Raw genomic sequence first — 17,314 nt, forward strand, 5'->3', positions numbered from 1 at the left:
ATTACGAGAGATGGTAACGCGTCTCTATAAGGCCCATCCACTATTCCTCTCCCCCCCCCCCCCATTTCATCTCTCTCTCTCTCTCCTTCTCTCCTCCTTAATTCGATCTGTGAACTCGCCGGAGGAAGGAACGCTAAAGCAAAAGGAGAGAGATTCAATAAAAGACCGATGGCGCAGAGAACGGAGAAGGAAGAGACGGAGTTCAAAGTACTAGAAACCTTGACGACGACGACGACACCAACAACAACGGCGGCGACGCTTTGTACCAATAACTGCGGCGTTACAGCGAATCCAGCGACTAACAACATGTGTCAGAAATGTTTCAACGCTTCCCTCGTCTCCGCGACCGCTAGTGTTGTCGTTGATTCCGGTTCTTCGGTCTTGAAGAGATCAGCTAGATCCGTTAACCTCAGGTCGTCGCCAGCTAAAGTCGTGATTCGTCCACGAGAGATCGATGCAGTTAAGAGAGATCAACAGATCGTTAACCGATGTTCCGGTTGTCGGAAGAAGGTCGGGTTGACCGGATTCAGGTGTCGTTGCGGTGACCTTTTCTGCTCCGAACACCGTTACTCCGATCGTCATGATTGTAGCTANTTTTTTTTTTTTTTTTTTTTTTTTTTAACTTTTGACTCTTAACTTTTTATCATTACATCTTAGTATATCGTATTGATTTGCTATATTCACACAACTCTTAAACCCCAGATCTCTCTCTCTCGACAAAACTTTACTTGGCGTATAATATATAGCAGCAGCAACCAATAACGTGTTTGATTTGCTATATCATCTTCTTCTTATGTGTTCCATTATTTTCTCTTTTTAAAGGTCAATTATATAATAAAAAGCATTACATATTAAAATCATAAATTCTACTTTTGTTTTTTTAATATCATAACGAGAGGTTACGTATTTTCTCAAATATCTTTTTGAATAATTGTTTTCAATGCATTATCTTGCGACTTTTAACGAAACAATGGCTACGTAGTACGTAACACCAACCAACCAATGCCGATGCAGAACGATTTTATTTTATTGTCAACTTAACAATCTTTAATTGCGATGCATTATTGTAGGATTTGTAAGCTATAAACAACAAGTTACTCATAATATGTATCCAACAACATATTGTATACCTCAATTCTCATGCAACTATCAGAGAAGTCAGAACTGAGAACTGTTTCACAGATTAGTAACAAAACTAACAGTATCCTTTTTATAATAAAACGGAAGTACACAATATTGTTTTGTAGACTATATAATTTTAATAAGTTGGTTACAAATAAGTTATACATTAATTGGTTACAAATTAAATAGTGGATGCAACCTTAATTTATTTTCGGAAGATTTAATTATTAGAATACGTTGTTTCCGAAAATCTTAAAGAAAATATTCTAAAGAATTATATCATCTAACTTACCATATTAATTTCCTTTATTAAATTATTTATCAAATATAATCTTTTAATATCTAACTTAACATATTAATTTGTTAATTATCATTATATTTCACCTCTCATTTTTATATATGAGTTTATTTTGTGAAACAAATAAATTATCATATTATTTATTATAATTAAAAAATAGTTTTATTTCCAGAGATACCATAAGTTAAATTTTTAAAAACAAATATAAATTGTTCAATCTATAAAATATTCAAGCTTTAGTAATATTACTCTTTAAAAATATATATTGAATTAAAAATTTACTGAGTAACGGGTCAAAATTTGAATATTTGAATTTAATTTTATATTTTTTTTGAATTTTATAATTTTATATAATATAATAAAGTTTAAATAATTTATTTTAAAATATTTTTAATATATTGAAATTTGATATAAAAGTTAGAAACTATAAACATTCTAAATTGATTTGTTATAGCAATGTCAATAATATGTCACTATAATATGAAAATTTTTGAAGAAACCAAGTATATTTAAACCAAAAGTATAAAAATATATTAAATTACTCTTAATATAATAATTCACTTTTTAAAAACCAAATTTACAAAATTATGTCTTATAATGACATTCAAGTCATGATGTATGATATACATTGTTGAAATAACTTCACATACATAAATTAATACAACATATTAAAATTTTATTTTAAAATATAAAATATACAAAATTTTGTATAAAATAAAATTTACCAGTGTTATAGCACGAATACTTATCTAGAATCATTAACAACATAAAACTTATAAAATATGTGTCTTTTTTCAAGTCATCATATTTAGCATATGATTTTATTGCATAATGTTTTATCCAAATTTTTTTTTTAAAAACAATCACATAAATTATATTTTATATAAAAATTATAATATAAATAAAACGAATTTCAACCTGTGCTCTATCTAGTTCATTTAATATTTTAGGATACAAAAACTTTCAAAAAATTGTTTAAACTATACAAAGGCTAACTTGTTTTTCATATTTTAAAATGCTTGGAAGATGAGGCTTAGGTGAGGGATGTAATTAATATACGAGTGTCGACAACGTTTTAACGATGGTAAAGATTAAAAGGTTTACTAGTCCGAGTTTAGTGTTTTATGTTCAAACCTTTTTATAAGTTTTTGAAAAAGTTTAAGACGGGGATTAAAATTTAGTATGATTCATTGGTTTACATATGAAAATTCATTCAAAGAATGAAGATGAACAAAATTGTAAAGTGTGTATAATAATCTCGTGAAATTTATTAATATCTTCGTAAATTTCGATATTTTCAACAAGTTTATAGTATTTCGTAGGAGTACGAATTAATTATGAACCTTTTTAGACCAACTCTTTTTTTTTTTGTAACGCGTGACTGTACAAATACTCGAAAACATATTTGACACTTTTTAGTAAATTGTGTTAAGAAAAGAAGTCACTGGGACAAAAGTAAATAAACAAAAAGTTTAGCAAATTTCCCATTGGTTACTATATAATTCTAACCAGAAAAAAAAAAAAATATATATATATATATATATATATATATCTCAAAGTTGGAGCACCTAATACTATAGTAGTATTATTTTTTGGCCCAACCCAATTATGAAAAATATAAATGTTAAGCAAATTAAATTGAAACGCAAAAGGTCCCCCGTTTATAATTAGTTCCGTCCGTCGAAGCAAATCCCTTTCGATTAATAATTACGAATCGACTCGGCTCTCTGGATTTCTCCGACAGAAACCCAAACCCTAGCACCACCACCATCACCACCACCAACCCCGGAGCTCCTAGATTATATCTGTTCTCGAAATTGAATCGCTTGTAGGTTAGGGTTTTAGTGGTATTCTCAATCCGGTGGAAAGTTGGGTTTTTTTTCTTGTTTTTAATNGGGGTTTTTTTTTTTTTTTTTTTTTTTTTTTAACTTTTGACTCTTAACTTTTTATCATTACATCTTAGTATATCGTATTGATTTGCTATATTCACACAACTCTTAAACCCCAGATCTCTCTCTCTCGACAAAACTTTACTTGGCGTATAATATATAGCAGCAGCAACCAATAACGTGTTTGATTTGCTATATCATCTTCTTCTTATGTGTTCCATTATTTTCTCTTTTTAAAGGTCAATTATATAATAAAAAGCATTACATATTAAAATCATAAATTCTACTTTTGTTTTTTTAATATCATAACGAGAGGTTACGTATTTTCTCAAATATCTTTTTGAATAATTGTTTTCAATGCATTATCTTGCGACTTTTAACGAAACAATGGCTACGTAGTACGTAACACCAACCAACCAATGCCGATGCAGAACGATTTTATTTTATTGTCAACTTAACAATCTTTAATTGCGATGCATTATTGTAGGATTTGTAAGCTATAAACAACAAGTTACTCATAATATGTATCCAACAACATATTGTATACCTCAATTCTCATGCAACTATCAGAGAAGTCAGAACTGAGAACTGTTTCACAGATTAGTAACAAAACTAACAGTATCCTTTTTATAATAAAACGGAAGTACACAATATTGTTTTGTAGACTATATAATTTTAATAAGTTGGTTACAAATAAGTTATACATTAATTGGTTACAAATTAAATAGTGGATGCAACCTTAATTTATTTTCGGAAGATTTAATTATTAGAATACGTTGTTTCCGAAAATCTTAAAGAAAATATTCTAAAGAATTATATCATCTAACTTACCATATTAATTTCCTTTATTAAATTATTTATCAAATATAATCTTTTAATATCTAACTTAACATATTAATTTGTTAATTATCATTATATTTCACCTCTCATTTTTATATATGAGTTTATTTTGTGAAACAAATAAATTATCATATTATTTATTATAATTAAAAAATAGTTTTATTTCCAGAGATACCATAAGTTAAATTTTTAAAAACAAATATAAATTGTTCAATCTATAAAATATTCAAGCTTTAGTAATATTACTCTTTAAAAATATATATTGAATTAAAAATTTACTGAGTAACGGGTCAAAATTTGAATATTTGAATTTAATTTTATATTTTTTTTGAATTTTATAATTTTATATAATATAATAAAGTTTAAATAATTTATTTTAAAATATTTTTAATATATTGAAATTTGATATAAAAGTTAGAAACTATAAACATTCTAAATTGATTTGTTATAGCAATGTCAATAATATGTCACTATAATATGAAAATTTTTGAAGAAACCAAGTATATTTAAACCAAAAGTATAAAAATATATTAAATTACTCTTAATATAATAATTCACTTTTTAAAAACCAAATTTACAAAATTATGTCTTATAATGACATTCAAGTCATGATGTATGATATACATTGTTGAAATAACTTCACATACATAAATTAATACAACATATTAAAATTTTATTTTAAAATATAAAATATACAAAATTTTGTATAAAATAAAATTTACCAGTGTTATAGCACGAATACTTATCTAGAATCATTAACAACATAAAACTTATAAAATATGTGTCTTTTTTCAAGTCATCATATTTAGCATATGATTTTATTGCATAATGTTTTATCCAAATTTTTTTTTTAAAAACAATCACATAAATTATATTTTATATAAAAATTATAATATAAATAAAACGAATTTCAACCTGTGCTCTATCTAGTTCATTTAATATTTTAGGATACAAAAACTTTCAAAAAATTGTTTAAACTATACAAAGGCTAACTTGTTTTTCATATTTTAAAATGCTTGGAAGATGAGGCTTAGGTGAGGGATGTAATTAATATACGAGTGTCGACAACGTTTTAACGATGGTAAAGATTAAAAGGTTTACTAGTCCGAGTTTAGTGTTTTATGTTCAAACCTTTTTATAAGTTTTTGAAAAAGTTTAAGACGGGGATTAAAATTTAGTATGATTCATTGGTTTACATATGAAAATTCATTCAAAGAATGAAGATGAACAAAATTGTAAAGTGTGTATAATAATCTCGTGAAATTTATTAATATCTTCGTAAATTTCGATATTTTCAACAAGTTTATAGTATTTCGTAGGAGTACGAATTAATTATGAACCTTTTTAGACCAACTCTTTTTTTTTTTGTAACGCGTGACTGTACAAATACTCGAAAACATATTTGACACTTTTTAGTAAATTGTGTTAAGAAAAGAAGTCACTGGGACAAAAGTAAATAAACAAAAAGTTTAGCAAATTTCCCATTGGTTACTATATAATTCTAACCAGAAAAAAAAAAAAATATATATATATATATATATATATATATATCTCAAAGTTGGAGCACCTAATACTATAGTAGTATTATTTTTTGGCCCAACCCAATTATGAAAAATATAAATGTTAAGCAAATTAAATTGAAACGCAAAAGGTCCCCCGTTTATAATTAGTTCCGTCCGTCGAAGCAAATCCCTTTCGATTAATAATTACGAATCGACTCGGCTCTCTGGATTTCTCCGACAGAAACCCAAACCCTAGCACCACCACCATCACCACCACCAACCCCGGAGCTCCTAGATTATATCTGTTCTCGAAATTGAATCGCTTGTAGGTTAGGGTTTTAGTGGTATTCTCAATCCGGTGGAAAGTTGGGTTTTTTTTCTTGTTTTTAATATATAATCTCTCGTAAGGGAAAATTTCAGAGGAGATGGGAAGCGCTGATCTAGTCGATGATCGGACCTTCAATGGTGATTTCAGTGATGGAGGAGTGGTGAAGTTGAAAGAGATTGTCATGGATAAACTCAAGGAGTATATGGGCGATTACACGGATGACACTCTCGTGGTACGATTTTTTTTCTAATTCTCAACTCTCTGTTTCTTCCCTTAATTTGGAATCGCTTTTGGGTCGGTAATTGTACAACGATTGCTCTCCTTGTTTTAGTTTAGCTGAATTGTGGTATTCGTGTTACTTGTAGGTAGAATTGCTGATTTTTTTTTGGAATATAACATTAGTGTGCCTTGATGATGATGTTACAATTCAAATGACATTGCTTGCAGGAATATGTGATAGTTTTGCTTAGAAATGGGAGAAGAAAAGAGGAAGCAAATAATGAATTGAAGATATTTCTTGGAGATGATAGCGATTCTTTTGTGGCCTGGTATTCATACATTTCTTACCCCTTGTGAATACAAAGTTTTATTGCTTTTTTGTATCTAGAAATTCATATTCACTTGGAGGATGTATGCAGGTTGTGGGATCATATCTCTGAAAGTGGTGATGAGTATTTTAATTCTCGTGTTGAGAAAACTACCGTAAAAAGCTCACTGATAAGCAGTCAGAATGAGGATAAAGCACTTGGGGTTATGGATTCTGAACCTGAAAAGGGACGATCACGCCGTGGTAGACAATGGAAAAGCCAGCCAACTAATGTCTCTGAGATCCCTCCTCTTCTGAGTTCTGAGGTTCATAAAATTCATAACTATGAGAATAAAGATCACAAACAACGACATAATAAGAGGTATCCATCTCCCCAGTCTCAATCCCACAGGAAAAAGTCTAGAACTGATGACTCGCGGAATGAACAGGTCTGTGTTTTGTACTTGTCTATTGAATATCAATCACTATCACGCAATACTTGGATTAGAAAAATGCGAAAATAGTTTACTGGATGGGCTGTCATAACCTTTGCGTTCTGCTTTTTATGGGACTTACATGTCAGACATCCTTAATTACTATGAACTTAGTGTCGTGGGGTTGTTCCAGTATTTTAATGCATCTTCTGCGGTAAAGCTATTGTACGGATACTGGTTATAGTTTTCTGATTTTGTTTTCGTTAACTTGTTTGATAGAGGGAAGCTAAACCTGATGTCTCTCGCCGGCTGCTTCAGTTTGCTGTGCGAGATGCTCTAGCTATTCCCAAGCCAGCAAATAGTTCGACTGAATCCTCATTAAAACGTCTTCGTTCAGTGGTGTCCACATCTACTCAAGAATCATCTGACACCAACCCAGCTCGGAAAATTCGATCTGTAGCGAGGGTTGTGGATCCCATGGCCTCTGTAATGAAAGCTGTTGCCGAAGCAGCCGAAGATGCCAAAAAACCAAAACCTGGGAGAAGTGTCTTTGACAGAATTAGCCAGTCTACTTCTGAGACCCTGGACCGACATATGGTACTTGGTAAAGTTTCTCCTAAGAATGAATGTAGGAATATTAGCGATGATCCGGAAGCGGTACATCCTCAATACACGCACCGTCTTGACAACAATGGAGTGTATGTTGAGAACATGCCAACTTTTGACACGGGCTTGCAGCCAAAATTTGCCTCTGATCGAGGCAGACTCAGTTCAAGTGCTAATTTTCCTCACCCGAGTACTTTCCTTGGGAACAGAATTAACAATCCTAATAGTCTGCAGCATCGTTTAGTCGATGACCCTAAAAGAGTTAAAGGGATGAATTATCAAAATCACCTTACTGAAGGTGCAACCAGGCAAAAGACAGCAAGTTTCTCCGGCAATGTAGAGACAGGGAAAACAGTAAAGTTAGAGGGGCAGATGGAAGTACCAGATGTGGGTCTGCAAAGATATATGGACGCAGGCAGAATGGTTTCTAGTGAAACTATCACACAATCAGCTACGCAGAGTGATGCAATAGGGAATGGAAATGTAAGTTTCATGTTATATATGCATGCTCTTACTAGCTTTTCAATGACAGGCTTCTTCCAAATTTTGTTAGCCATGAAATAGAAAACATCTTGAAAGTTTCTTGCTAATATTTACCCGTCAAGGCTATGTTGTGATGTTTTATTTCGTTTGTAAGAGTGACAACAACATGGCTCCTAATACAAGCTGACTTGTTGTTCTTTGACAGATAAAACCTGCTGTCAATGCGAAAGAAGATTCAACAACCAATAAATCTGTTCCTGGTGAGTTGTTAATATCAGTCTTGAGCTTTTTGAAGATTCATGGGATTGAAGTTTCTTTCTTTCCTTGGCAAACTCACTTCTTTCGTTCCTGTTGATGTAATTCTAATGGATAAGTTGATCTAAGATGATATGCTGGCATTTGCAGGGACATTATCCACGACCCGCCCGTTGGAAGATGCTAGCACTCGGACAATCTTTGTCGCCAATGTAATAATTGTTTATGTTTATTTACCCTTGCACTGGAATTGAGGCAAAACTTGTCAATTTGTGTATTGATTTGAATGTGATTGGTCGTAAAAACAGGTTCATTTTGGTGCTACCAAGGATAGCCTTTCAAGGCATTTTAACAAGTGTGGTGAAGTGCTTAAAGCTATCATAGTTACAGATCCAGCAACAGGACAACCAAATGGGTAAGTTGTCTGAATTCATGACCCTAATTATTATTGTCTTACTATGTCACAGTTGAGTCATGGGGAACCTGAGTTGATTGCCCTTTGCAGATCAGCGTATATCGAGTTCACACGCAAAGAAGCTGCAGAGAATGCATTGTCTCTCGACGGTACCTCTTTCATGTCTCGGATTCTCAAGGTACAAATGGAAACACATGTTCAATTCTGTTTTACCATAGCAATTATCGTCTGTTATGATCTTGAGGATTGGTTAGAATCAATCTTAGATTGGATATAAGGACTCAGTTGTGTGTATGTATGATGGATGCAGATTGTGAAAGGAAGCAGTGGGCAACAGCAGGAGGCTGCATCAAGCATGACATGGTCTCGAGGTGGAAGGTTTGCAAGAGCACCCGCATACTTTAGAGGAGGTGGTGCATTAAGAGGCCGTTCTGTTGCGAGGGCTGGAGGCAGGAGTATGCAATGGAAGCGCGATTCAGCTGAGACTGGAAACAATGCTCCCAACAATGCTCGTAGTCTCACTTACGTACGAACAGAATCAAAATCAGACGATTGAAAGACAAAAATAGAGAGTCAAGAGCGTAGGTAAAAAAAGAAGGAAGATGAGTTTCATCATCTGCCTTTCGGATATTATTCTCAAATTGGTTTTTTCTTTTTGTCTCTAAAAAAAGCTACTCTAAAACTTTGTATCGACTTTTTATGCTTTTTTAAAAATCTTTGGATTAATATTGAAGAAGAAAACAAAATATAGAAGTTGTAATTCAATAGCTCTCGCTCTCTCATGGTGATAACAAGAGGAAGAGGTTTCCAAGAGACAACCCAAGAACGCACAAAATCGAAACAAGACGAGCTCTAACGAACAACAAATTGAGATTCTTAGCAACCTGAAGTGACAAAGTAAGAATCTGCAACCTCCCTAACTCTTCCATCTTCTTGAAGAAATACATTGGCTTCAACGATCGTCTCACCATCAACGCCATAGCAAACGGGAATCCAAACGCAATACAGCTCTGAATTGTCATTTCCTTCATCGGATCTGATTTAGTCGCATACAAAATCGTAGCTCCCACGACCAGCTGAGTTAAACCCAGAGCACCCAAAGCTCCACTTAGACTGTACATGTTCTTCATCATCCCTTCCAACACTTGTCTCGTCTCATTTCCCAAAGCCGACAAATCGCGTTCCACCGTTGGCCCTTCGATCTCTTGGTGCTTCATCTCTTCGAACTTCGGCTGCTCATCTGGCTTCGACTCCTCTGGCTTCTTCGGCTCAACATCTCCGCTTGGTGTCGAGAAATACCTCGGCGACCATGATGTTTCAGATCGAAGCTTGGTGTCGATGTTGAAAGCAGAAAAGGATCTTAACAGACCTAGCTCCTGAGTTACCGATCCGTGGATCAGATGGTTTCTTATGGGAGATGATGAGGATTGGAGTTGACGGCGAGTGACGTGGAGTGATTGAGAAGACAAAGGTTTAAGGAATTTGGAAACCAATCGACGAGAGATCATCATCGTCGTCGCCGAATTCGATACAGACAAGGGAGAATAAGCTCAACGTAGTTTTAGGGTTTTGTTATTGCCAATTTCGGTGGCTGGCTCACTCTTTCAATTTTGGTGGCTCACTCTTTATAGCTCCTCTCTAATTCCGTACTAGACTAGTCAACGGTTTAGATCAATTTTAACCGGATCCTTTGGTTTATTCTGTCCAACGTCGATATTAACCAAATCAGACATTAATATGGTTTGATTACTCTCTCGTATGCCTAATTCATAGAACTCGCTCGATGTGCAACAAGTGGCTTACTCTAAAGTGAATATCATAACGCTTAATTGAGCAGTATAATCGGTTCCGACAAGTGCTGTCAATCCAAGACAACAAAACAATGTTCCCCTCAAAGTTTGGAGAAACACACTCTCTTCCTCATGTCTTAATAAAGAAACACACTCTATAAAGCTCACAGCCAAATGCCACAATGTTTTTAAAAAAGCTCATCAATCAAACCACATGAAATAATGTCTTCTTCACTAACTCTCTTCTTCTTCTTCTTTGTTTTCACATTCCTCTACACTACATCAAATTCATTCAACATCACTAACATTTTAAACGAGCACGATGATTTCTCCACTTTCAACAAACTTCTCTCTGAAACTCAACTCGCTTCTACCATCAACAGTCGTCAAACCATTACCGTCCTTGTGGTTTCCAACGGCGCAATCTCCTCCCTCTCCGGCCAACCTACCAACCTCATCAAGAAGATCCTCAGCCTCCACATCATTTTAGATTACTACGACCAGAAGAAGCTTAAGAATCTGAGCAAGAAGTCAGTACTCCTCACCACTCTTTTCCAATCAAGCGGCCAAGCTAGGGGCCAACAAGGGTTCTTGAACGCAACAGTTACGAAAGACGGAAACGTGTTATTTGGATCTGCCGTTCCCGGGCCTGATCTGAACGCTGAGCTTCTAGACTCTGTAGCGTCACTACCATTTAACATCTCGGTGCTTCATATTAGTAGTGCTATAATGATTGATGTTAAAGCTGATAATGCACCTACTGGTTCTCCTTTGTCACCGGTATCATCTCCACCACGCCCTGCAGAATCACCTAATGATGATGATTATGAATATGACGAGCCACCACCACCACCATCCTTTGCTCCGAGGGCCGCTGCTGATGGACCTTCCAAAAGCGCAGACTCAGACAACGGAGTTTCAAGGATCAATTCTCTGCCTGCGTTGGCCTTTACGCTGTTGATGTCATCCATTTGGTGGTTCATGGCTTGAAGACGATGAGAAACAGAGTGCAAGAACTAAACAAGATTAGTTCAGGTATTGGAAGGAAAGCCAAAAAAATATAAAACAAACTCAGCTCCGGTGACAGCAAAAAACAAGAACAGTAAAAGACCAAGCGTGACAGCAAAAAACCAAGAACACTAAATGAAAAGACCAAGCGTGATAAGTTTCTGGGGAGAATAAATTGATACAATAAAAGATGTGGGAAAATTGTAAGACTCAATAATTCTTGGATATCAATGTTTGTTAATCAAATGGTACCTCGTTGTTTGGTTGCATTACATGAAATATACGACACAAAGAAGGGAAGAAACATTGTGTTTGTGTAGTTCTGAAGAAACTAGTTTATAGATCTTTATTAATTTTTTAACTATGAAAGGCAAAAAGCAACCCAAGAACAGGAAGCACATTCATATCCATGTCTTTTCCCATACCCTAACAACGAAACTTAACAAGTCTCAAGTAAACAAAACTCAGGGACTATACATGTAGGCTGGCTTGAAGAAAGCTTTGATTAAAAGCAAGAAAAAAAAGACTTTAGAAAATGCAGTAAAATTGTTCCTTTCTTGAGTCAGTGGTGAAGCCCGTTTCCATTGCTGTACACATTGCCGTTCTGATGAACTTTCCCCGTTGCAATTCCATTGGCTACTCCATTTATTGAAACTTTGTTCACCTTGCCACCTGTTTGCAAAACTGATTCTAGACACCCAGACGCTGCTGCGATAAGACCTGTTAATCAAAGTGTTTCTTAGTGAGCCACAAACACCATCAACACAGAATCTTACAGATGTGCTAAAAGAACTATCGAACTATAACCTAGAATTTACCTAGAAACAATGCAGAAGGTTTTCCAGGTCTGGACTTAAACTCAGGATGGAACTGAGCACCCACAAAGTATGGATGGCTTGGTAGTTCTACAATCTGCACACCAAGCCAGTAAGAACAATGAAGCACAACATCACGAAAGCATTCATGTATTGTTTAAGCTCAAACTGAGTCACACATTCAACAAGTTTTCCATGAGCATATTACCTCCATACGACACCCAGTCTCATCTTTCCCAACAAAAGAGAGGCCAGCCTTCTCAATTTCTGATATCATATCGGGATTAACCTGCCAATAATTCATATATTTCACTTTCAACATCTAAATAGAAATCTTAAGGAAAAGAACATATAAAAAACAAGAAGCTGAAATATTACCTCATATCTATGCCGGTGTCGCTCATCAACAAACTTTGCATTACCGTACCTGAATGATGAAGAAGAAGAAGAAGAAGAAGAAGTTATATAGGTTTTGGAAATGAATCCTATGAGTGATCATGTGCTACTATATCTTAAATGAGTTCTGTGCTTACAGCTTTGCAGACTTGCAATCAGCAACCTGGAAGTAAGTCCTCCTTGACCCTAAGCGCATTGTGCCCCCCATATGAGTTGTGGATCCCTAAAAAGAGATTGAACAAGTATAAATAGATACTCGATACATGGAACACATGTAATCAATCAAATGACAGAGTCAGATGGTCAAGTACCTCTGGCATAAATATGACGCAAGGGCTTGAAGTTTCTGGTTCAAACTCTGTGCTGTTTGCATCATGAAAACCGAGAATGGAGCGGGCAAATTCCACAACAGCCAGCTGCATTCCCAGGCATATGCCAAGGAAAGGAACTTGATTTTCACGGGCGTACTTTGTAGCAAGTATCTTCCCTTGCACTCCTCTATCACCAAACCCTCCTGGTACTAGGATACCATCAGCACCCTGCAACAAGCGGAATTTTGAGTCAAAGATATTTACCGAATTGGTGTGCGAGGCTCCATTAATATTGACCTACCTTCAAAAGATCCCATGCAGCTTTATGGACATCTGGCGTCTGCAACAGTAAGTCATACAAAAGCTCATGAGACTATATACCTTTGCCGTACCCTGAGAGTAACGAAAGCAAGACTCACCTCCTGTGCAGTTATCTCTTCAAGGTCACTGGCTGCAACCCACTCTATGGCAAGCTTTTTGTGACATGCAACAGAAGCATGCAAAAGGGCCTGCAGTGAAAAGGACGCGAGACAGAAGCCATTTTTAAGAATCCTCAATGTTAGACACGGTTGTTACGGAAATGAAGTATATGCATAACAATNCACCAAACCCTCCTGGTACTAGGATACCATCAGCACCCTGCAACAAGCGGAATTTTGAGTCAAAGATATTTACCGAATTGGTGTGCGAGGCTCCATTAATATTGACCTACCTTCAAAAGATCCCATGCAGCTTTATGGACATCTGGCGTCTGCAACAGTAAGTCATACAAAAGCTCATGAGACTATATACCTTTGCCGTACCCTGAGAGTAACGAAAGCAAGACTCACCTCCTGTGCAGTTATCTCTTCAAGGTCACTGGCTGCAACCCACTCTATGGCAAGCTTTTTGTGACATGCAACAGAAGCATGCAAAAGGGCCTGCAGTGAAAAGGACGCGAGACAGAAGCCATTTTTAAGAATCCTCAATGTTAGACACGGTTGTTACGGAAATGAAGTATATGCATAACAATTTTTGGTTTGTTTAAGAACACACAGATCCAATTACCTTCAACACGGAAAGGTATGAATCAGTAAGGCCAGTGTACTTTCCAACCATAGCTATTCTCACCTGAAGAAAAGACCATTGAGAATAAACAATGGTTCGAATTATATAGACACGCTGGTATTCAAAAAAATATTTCGAAAAAGGTGACTAACAGGAACGTGCAGTGTGTCATAAATTTTAGTTCTTGCAGTCCATTCTGCCAAGTCAGGCTTTACAGCATTACTGCATGTCAGACAAGAGAAAAGTCAACACAGACAAGTTATAGTGGAGCTTAGAGAAAACATCCATTGACCGGAGGGAACAAAGGATGGATCTCAGGTTTAGTAAATTCACGCCTTTTTATTTAGAACTGAGTATGTGCTTGCTGGGGCACGAAAATTAAATTTAGACGAAAAAAAAAAAAGATTGTTCAGAGACAAACCTAAGAAGGTTCAACTCTTTTAAGATCGCTTCATGAGCCTTTTGATCCTATTTTGGAGACGTTAACACCAAAAGAATGATAAGAAAAACAAATCGAGCATGGGAACAAGCTCATTTGCTTTCGTAAGTATAGTAAGAAACTATTCAAGAGAAATGTGCTTACCCTTAACATCAGCGGAACATGCCAAATGTTTGGAACATCATAGAGCGTTACAATATTCACTTCCTAGGAAACCATAGAAAAGCAGACAGAAAGTTTATTCGGACAGGGGTCTTTTGAAGAGAGATCTGACCTCCCTGATCTAAGAAGAGCAAATGAAAACCAGAAATTGAACAATATATACCGGCACATGGCAAAATTGAGATAGTTTTGTCTTGACATTTTCTTCAAGTGCCTGTTACAAAACCAGAACTGAAAGGTTAAAAACCAAAATCCATAGCTAACATCAACACTTAAAGCACATGAATATATTGGAGCTCCAATTACCTTCGTGCTGCGGCATGCTAGGATATTTGGTGTCAAACCAAGGCTCCTGAGTCCCCGCACACTATGCTGGGTTGGCTTAGTCTTCTGCAATACAGATGTTCATAGCGTAGTTGTTAGAAAATAATAAATTAGAACCTCCATGGGAGATATCAATTATAAAGGCAATTACCTGTTCACCAACAACACTGAGAACAGGCACAAGGCTGACATGAACCAAGCAGAAATTACCAGGTCCTAAGAACAAAAGACAGATGCAGTGACGGAGCTGATAAGTAATAGCCTAATAAAATTACTGAAACTTCAAAAGTTAATATAAATTAGAGCACGACTCACCAACTTTATACGAGAATTGACCAAGGGCCTCAATAAAGGGCATAGATTCAATATCACCTGTACAGAACATAAATTAATAAAAGCCACTCTTCTGAGCAATTGTCAGTAAAAGTAATACAAGACAACAAATAGTACCTATAGTCCCGCCTAATTCGATGACACAGACATCAGGAGGACCTTCCTTCCCATCAACAGGAACATTAGCAACACGCTCAATCCAATCTTGGATTGCATCAGTAATATGAGGAACCACCTTAAAAGGAAAATAAAAGCTTTGTTCAAAACACTCAAATCAAATTAAAACGAGAGGAAGTCAGGTAAGAGCAAAAGAACATAATGTAAATGAACCTGTACAGTTCTTCCTAGGTAGTCCCCCTTCCTTTCCTTGTCAATGACTGACTGCAAAAATGAGGACACAGAAATTTGTAACCTTGTTCTAACAAAAGATAACTACTGAAGTAAGTAGATATACCTGGTAAATCTTTCCAGTTGTTATATTGTTGTCACGGGTCAATGTACTGTCTAAAAACCGTTCATAGTTTCCAAGGTCAAGGTCCACCTGAAAGGGGGTCACAATACTATCAGTTTGAGTGGCATTAATTGAGATAATCAAAAAATCCAGGACATAAATCACAATATGACATACCTCGCCACCATCATCCAATACAAATACTTCTCCATGCTCAAACGGAGACATCGTTCCAGCATCAGTGTTAAGATAAGGATCTGCATATAATAAGAAAATGTAACTGTTGAAAAAAGGATTTATAAATGCACAATACAAGTCGTTACACAACAAAAGGTGTCATTTTTAGCCGGATTCTTGGTCGGAGAAGAATAAAAATACAGCGTGATACATGCAATCAAAAGTGGTGAAAACAAATTGCAAGAATCTAACCAATTTTGATGGAAGTAACACGAAGACCACATGCTTGAAGGAGAAGTCCAATGCTACTAGCAGTGACACCTTTGCCAAGACCACTCACCACTCCTCCTGTCACCAAAACGTACTTCATATTCCTTTTGTCTCTGCTTCTTCACCTGAATCACCCGATAACACGGTAAAGCAAAAATGAGACTTTAAGACGAGATATCCTTTCCCAACAAAGAGAAGACTAAAGGGTATGAGTCAAAAAAACAAGGAAGTGAGAGACGAAATTAACGAATCCTACCTTTGCTCCAACAAAATTTGGCCTTCAGGATTTTTTTTTTCAAGGCGGCGGCTTTAGCTTATAACCTGCGAGTGCGAGAGACCCTCTCCTCACTCTTATTTAAACCCAAAACGAAACCAATTAAATAAGTTTAATATTATTATTTCGGATATCTCAACATCAACAATGTTTATTTATTTATTTATTTTTGTTTGTTACACATCAACAAAAATAGGGTTTGATTGAGTAACAACAATATAGAGGGACTGAAACTGTACATTTGACATTCCAATACGGTCAATTTTATTTTACTGTTGTTATTCACTTTACTCTTTTGTTCCTTCAGAGAATCTTGAGATCAAAATTAAAAATTTAGGGTTTCTGAGATGACAGACACTCGTGTTTGTTTTGTGGAAGGTTGCATAATTTTGGTAAGATAGGCCCAAAAAGAGCGTTTTGGATTGTGTGCACACGCATATATTTTTTTATCCCCCACAATTTAAAATGATCCAAATTAAAAAAAAAAAAAAAAAAAAAAAAAAAAAAACAAATATGTTAATTGTTTCTAACGTCTTTGATATGGTTAATTGACTGTTGACTATAAATGCCTTTAGGAAACATTATAAGAAGATAAACCTTTGTACATTATAAGATCTACCACACTTCACCAAGCTGTGGCACTTATGGCTTCATTAAAGGTAATGATGTTATTATATAACGGGGTTTCTATAGATTAATAATACTATTGAAATAATATTCTCAAGGAATATGTTATTGGGTCATCCACTCATGCCATTTAATTTCTTATGATATTTAATAGAATATCAATTAAAAAAAAAGTAAAGTGACATGGAACAA

The 17,314-nt window shown here is 35.2% G+C and overlaps 5 protein-coding genes across 8 annotated transcripts; 3 read left to right on the forward strand and 2 right to left on the reverse strand.

The window, feature by feature from the left end:
- Window positions 36–695, forward strand: LOC104767471 (zinc finger A20 and AN1 domain-containing stress-associated protein 5-like). The gene is made up of 2 exons (XM_010491491.1): window positions 36–589; window positions 658–695. Exons 1-2 carry the CDS (start codon window positions 169–171, stop codon window positions 693–695), a joined length of 459 nt encoding a protein of 152 aa, XP_010489793.1. The 5' UTR covers window positions 36–168.
- LOC104765032 (protein gar2) lies at window positions 5,787–9,424 on the forward strand. Of its 4 annotated transcripts, none has more exons than XM_010488685.2 (10): window positions 5,787–5,980; window positions 6,060–6,211; window positions 6,427–6,527; window positions 6,618–6,954; window positions 7,219–8,028; window positions 8,234–8,288; window positions 8,434–8,495; window positions 8,592–8,698; window positions 8,789–8,876; window positions 9,009–9,424. In XM_010488685.2, exons 2-10 carry the CDS (start codon window positions 6,077–6,079, stop codon window positions 9,252–9,254), a joined length of 1,941 nt encoding a protein of 646 aa, XP_010486987.1. In that variant the 5' UTR covers window positions 5,787–5,980; window positions 6,060–6,076; the 3' UTR covers window positions 9,255–9,424. The 4 variants fall into 4 exon arrangements, with proteins under 4 accessions (XP_010486987.1, XP_010486988.1, XP_010486990.1 ...); XM_010488686.2 differs by having other exon boundaries at window positions 6,072–6,211; XM_010488688.2 differs by having other exon boundaries at window positions 5,787–5,976.
- LOC104765031 lies at window positions 9,344–10,311 on the reverse strand. The gene has a single exon (XM_010488684.2). The coding sequence runs from the start codon at window positions 10,207–10,209 to the stop codon at window positions 9,478–9,480; it is 732 nt and encodes a 243-aa protein (XP_010486986.1). The 5' UTR covers window positions 10,210–10,311; the 3' UTR covers window positions 9,344–9,477.
- LOC104765033 (fasciclin-like arabinogalactan protein 14) lies at window positions 10,698–11,710 on the forward strand. Its single transcript, XM_010488690.1, has one exon. The coding sequence runs from the start codon at window positions 10,711–10,713 to the stop codon at window positions 11,476–11,478; it is 768 nt and encodes a 255-aa protein (XP_010486992.1). The 5' UTR covers window positions 10,698–10,710; the 3' UTR covers window positions 11,479–11,710.
- Window positions 11,829–16,585, reverse strand: LOC104765034 (CTP synthase). Its single transcript, XM_010488691.2, has 22 exons — window positions 16,478–16,585; window positions 16,204–16,346; window positions 15,952–16,031; window positions 15,778–15,864; window positions 15,654–15,704; window positions 15,441–15,558; window positions 15,306–15,362; window positions 15,142–15,206; window positions 14,973–15,056; window positions 14,830–14,880; window positions 14,649–14,711; window positions 14,487–14,533; window positions 14,218–14,287; window positions 14,066–14,128; window positions 13,849–13,938; window positions 13,731–13,769; window positions 13,019–13,246; window positions 12,845–12,930; window positions 12,690–12,738; window positions 12,520–12,600; window positions 12,315–12,408; window positions 11,829–12,216 (listed from the first exon to the last, which is right to left on the reverse strand). The coding sequence occupies exons 2-22, from the start codon at window positions 16,319–16,321 to the stop codon at window positions 12,059–12,061; spliced, it is 1,779 nt and encodes a 592-aa protein (XP_010486993.1). The 5' UTR covers window positions 16,322–16,346; window positions 16,478–16,585; the 3' UTR covers window positions 11,829–12,058.

This window comes from Camelina sativa, chromosome 19 (assembly GCF_000633955.1).
Source record: "Camelina sativa cultivar DH55 chromosome 19, Cs, whole genome shotgun sequence".
Lineage (NCBI taxonomy): Eukaryota > Viridiplantae > Streptophyta > Magnoliopsida > Brassicales > Brassicaceae > Camelina > Camelina sativa.

What these genes read in the sequence shown, in the direction of transcription:
- LOC104767471 (XM_010491491.1), top strand. Translation starts at nt 169, where the DNA reads ATGGCGCAGAGAACGGAGAAGGAAGAGACGGAGTTCAAAGTACTAGAA.
- LOC104765032 (XM_010488685.2), top strand. Translation starts at nt 6,077, where the DNA reads ATGGGAAGCGCTGATCTAGTCGATGATCGGACCTTCAATGGTGATTTC. An exon ending in ACACGGATGACACTCTCGTG is followed by an intron (nt 6,212 to 6,426) that starts GTACGATTTTTT and finishes CATTGCTTGCAG; the next exon opens with GAATATGTGATAGTTTTGCT. An exon ending in GCAACAGGACAACCAAATGG is followed by an intron (nt 8,699 to 8,788) that starts GTAAGTTGTCTG and finishes TGCCCTTTGCAG; the next exon opens with ATCAGCGTATATCGAGTTCA.
- LOC104765031 (XM_010488684.2), bottom strand. Translation starts at nt 10,209, where the DNA reads ATGATGATCTCTCGTCGATTGGTTTCCAAATTCCTTAAACCTTTGTCT.
- LOC104765033 (XM_010488690.1), top strand. Translation starts at nt 10,711, where the DNA reads ATGTCTTCTTCACTAACTCTCTTCTTCTTCTTCTTTGTTTTCACATTC.
- LOC104765034 (XM_010488691.2), bottom strand. Translation starts at nt 16,321, where the DNA reads ATGAAGTACGTTTTGGTGACAGGAGGAGTGGTGAGTGGTCTTGGCAAA. An exon ending in TAGCATGCCGCAGCACGAAG is followed by an intron (nt 14,881 to 14,972) that starts GTAATTGGAGCT and finishes GTTTTGTAACAG; the next exon opens with GCACTTGAAGAAAATGTCAA. An exon ending in AAGAGATAACTGCACAGGAG is followed by an intron (nt 13,770 to 13,848) that starts GTGAGTCTTGCT and finishes TTACTGTTGCAG; the next exon opens with ACGCCAGATGTCCATAAAGC.